The 2,009-nt window shown below is 66.0% G+C and overlaps 1 protein-coding gene across 2 annotated transcripts in view; it reads left to right on the top strand.

The window, feature by feature from the left end:
• Positions 1-1,297: 1,297 nt before the first annotated feature.
• ORAI3 (ORAI calcium release-activated calcium modulator 3) overlaps positions 1,298-2,009 on the top strand; it is a 5,386-nt gene continuing 4,674 nt past the window's right edge. Inside the window, exons 1-2 of one of the 2 annotated variants that reach the window (XM_040635048.1) lie at positions 1,298-1,409; positions 1,706-1,791. In XM_040635048.1, coding sequence (XP_040490982.1) covers positions 1,313-1,409; positions 1,706-1,791 — 183 coding nt within the window. In that variant the 5' untranslated portion in view covers positions 1,298-1,312. Of the gene's footprint in view, positions 1,792-2,009 lie in introns of both variants that reach the window. The other variant, XM_008685323.2, reaches the window with a different exon arrangement.

Here is a 2,009-nt window from a genome sequence, read left to right as displayed (position 1 = left end):
CCCCCCCCAACCCTGACTCCTTGAACGTCACTGACAATGGCAGCTATTGCGAGGAGTGGGGGCCGCGGGCCTACCCGCTGTTCAGCGTGGCCCAGGGGAGTGGTGAGGGGTACCCCAGCCCCCTACCTGCCTCCCCGCACAATACTTGAACATTCATCTGTACTGAAGTGTTACTTGAACCGGGGGAACCTCGGACCTGGGGGAGCCGGAGTGAGGGGACTGATCGGCTTGGACTGAGACTGGACTGGTGGGCACCCAGCTTGGACTGCGCCACCCCCAGGCTCTCTCTTGCTTTACTGTATTGAGCAGCTCCACCCCTCCTGACCTGAGGTGGGGGTGGGGATGGGGTGCCAGCCCAATGATGGGGAAGGTGGGACTCCTCCAGCTTGGCTCTTCCCACTCTTTCATCGTCATGGAAACTTGTATCCCATTTGCCCAGGGAACTGCCACTCCTGGTTGCCATGGAAATAGCAGCCAATGGACACCTCCCGAAGCCAGTGCTAAGGCTGGAAATGGCCCCTCTTAGTTGCCATGGGAACTTAGTAACAGACTCTTGGCCCTCCCCCACCCGTCCTGGGGCGGGGGCGGGGCTTGGGGAGCCGGGGGGAGGAGTTGGGGCCGGGTTCCGCCCCTCAGCCCAGGCCTCCCGGGGGAGCCGGGTTGTACCATGTAGGGGAGGGGGGATCTATCCACATACCTCAGGTAACAGGGAGGTGCGAGGGTGGGGGGAGGGACTGGGCGGACCAAAGGCCGGAGGGGAGGGGGTTCTGGGTATGGCGAAAGGCTTGAGGATGGGGCCGCTTGGGGGAGGGGGAGGAGGCAGCCCGGCGGGGGCAAGTGGGGGTCCCAGCCGGGCTGGGCCCCTGGGCCCCAGGTCTGTACAATACGGTTTGCTATAAAACTCAAAATCTTCCAGCCAGGGCCGCCGCGTTCTTGTGTGTCTCTTCGGCGTTGGGTTGGGGGAAGAGCTGGAACAGTCGGCGTGCTCATCCTTGGAGCCTCCCGGAGAAGGGGGCTGTTTGGATGGATCCGGGGGTCCTTAGGACCTCCCATGCTTCTCGGAACTGATGACGCCGGACCCCCTGCGGTCCCTACAGGTGGATGGGTTCACCTTCCCCCAGCTTACTACTTACGGGGAGGGGTTTGGAGATCTGGGCATCTAGGGGGTGTCCAAGTGTGCCGAATTGTCCAGGGCTCGGGAACTCCCAGTCCTAGGCTGGGGCTCGGGCGCCTGGGTGATAGGTGCCCTGGGGTCGCGAGGTCCCTCGGGCTCTCTGCCGACGGGCTCCCCCCCACCCGGCTCCACCCCATCATGTGGCCGCTCCGGCTCCGCCTCCGCCCCAGTTCCGGTTTCGGCCTCTGCTGTCTTGCTCCGGCCCCTAGGGCTCCCCGCAGACGTCCGCCTGTCCCGCTCCACCTGGGCGCCCGCCGCCTGCATCCCCGCTCGCCCCGTCGGGGAATGGGGCCTTCCGCCGGCCTGGACCGGCCCTCGTGGGGCCCCCGGGGCGACTCGGGCCCCCCGTGACACCCCCCCCACGCCGGCCCAGTGCTGCGGCCCCCAGGATGAAGGGCGGCGAGGGGGACGCGGGCGAACAGGCCCCGCTGAACCCGGAGGCCGAGAGCCCCGCGGGCTCGGCCACGTACCGAGAGTTCGTGCACCGCGGCTACCTGGACCTCATGGGGGCCAGTCAGCACTCGCTGCGGGCGCTCAGCTGGCGCCGCCTCTACCTCAGCCGGGCCAAGCTCAAAGCCTCCAGCCGCACGTCTGCCCTGCTCTCGGGCTTCGCCATGGTGAGGGGAGGGCAGGGGCGCACCGGGTGGGGGTGAGGCTCCATGGGGGCATGGGGTCGTGGGCGAAGCAAACGGGTGCCCGAGGGCGATGGGACAGAGGAAAGGGAAAGAAGGGTTTTTAAGAGGTAAAGGAGTACAAACAAGGTCCTAAGGTTTGTTCCATTTTATGGGTGTGTGTGTGCGTGTGTGTGTGCGTGTGTGTGTGTGTGTGTGTGTGT

The sequence above is a fragment of the Ursus maritimus genome, unplaced genomic scaffold (genome assembly GCF_017311325.1).
Source record: "Ursus maritimus isolate PB19 unplaced genomic scaffold, ASM1731132v1 scaffold_2, whole genome shotgun sequence".
In the NCBI taxonomy this organism is placed as follows: domain Eukaryota; kingdom Metazoa; phylum Chordata; class Mammalia; order Carnivora; family Ursidae; genus Ursus; species Ursus maritimus.
This window is presented reverse-complemented; position numbering and strand designations above follow the sequence as displayed.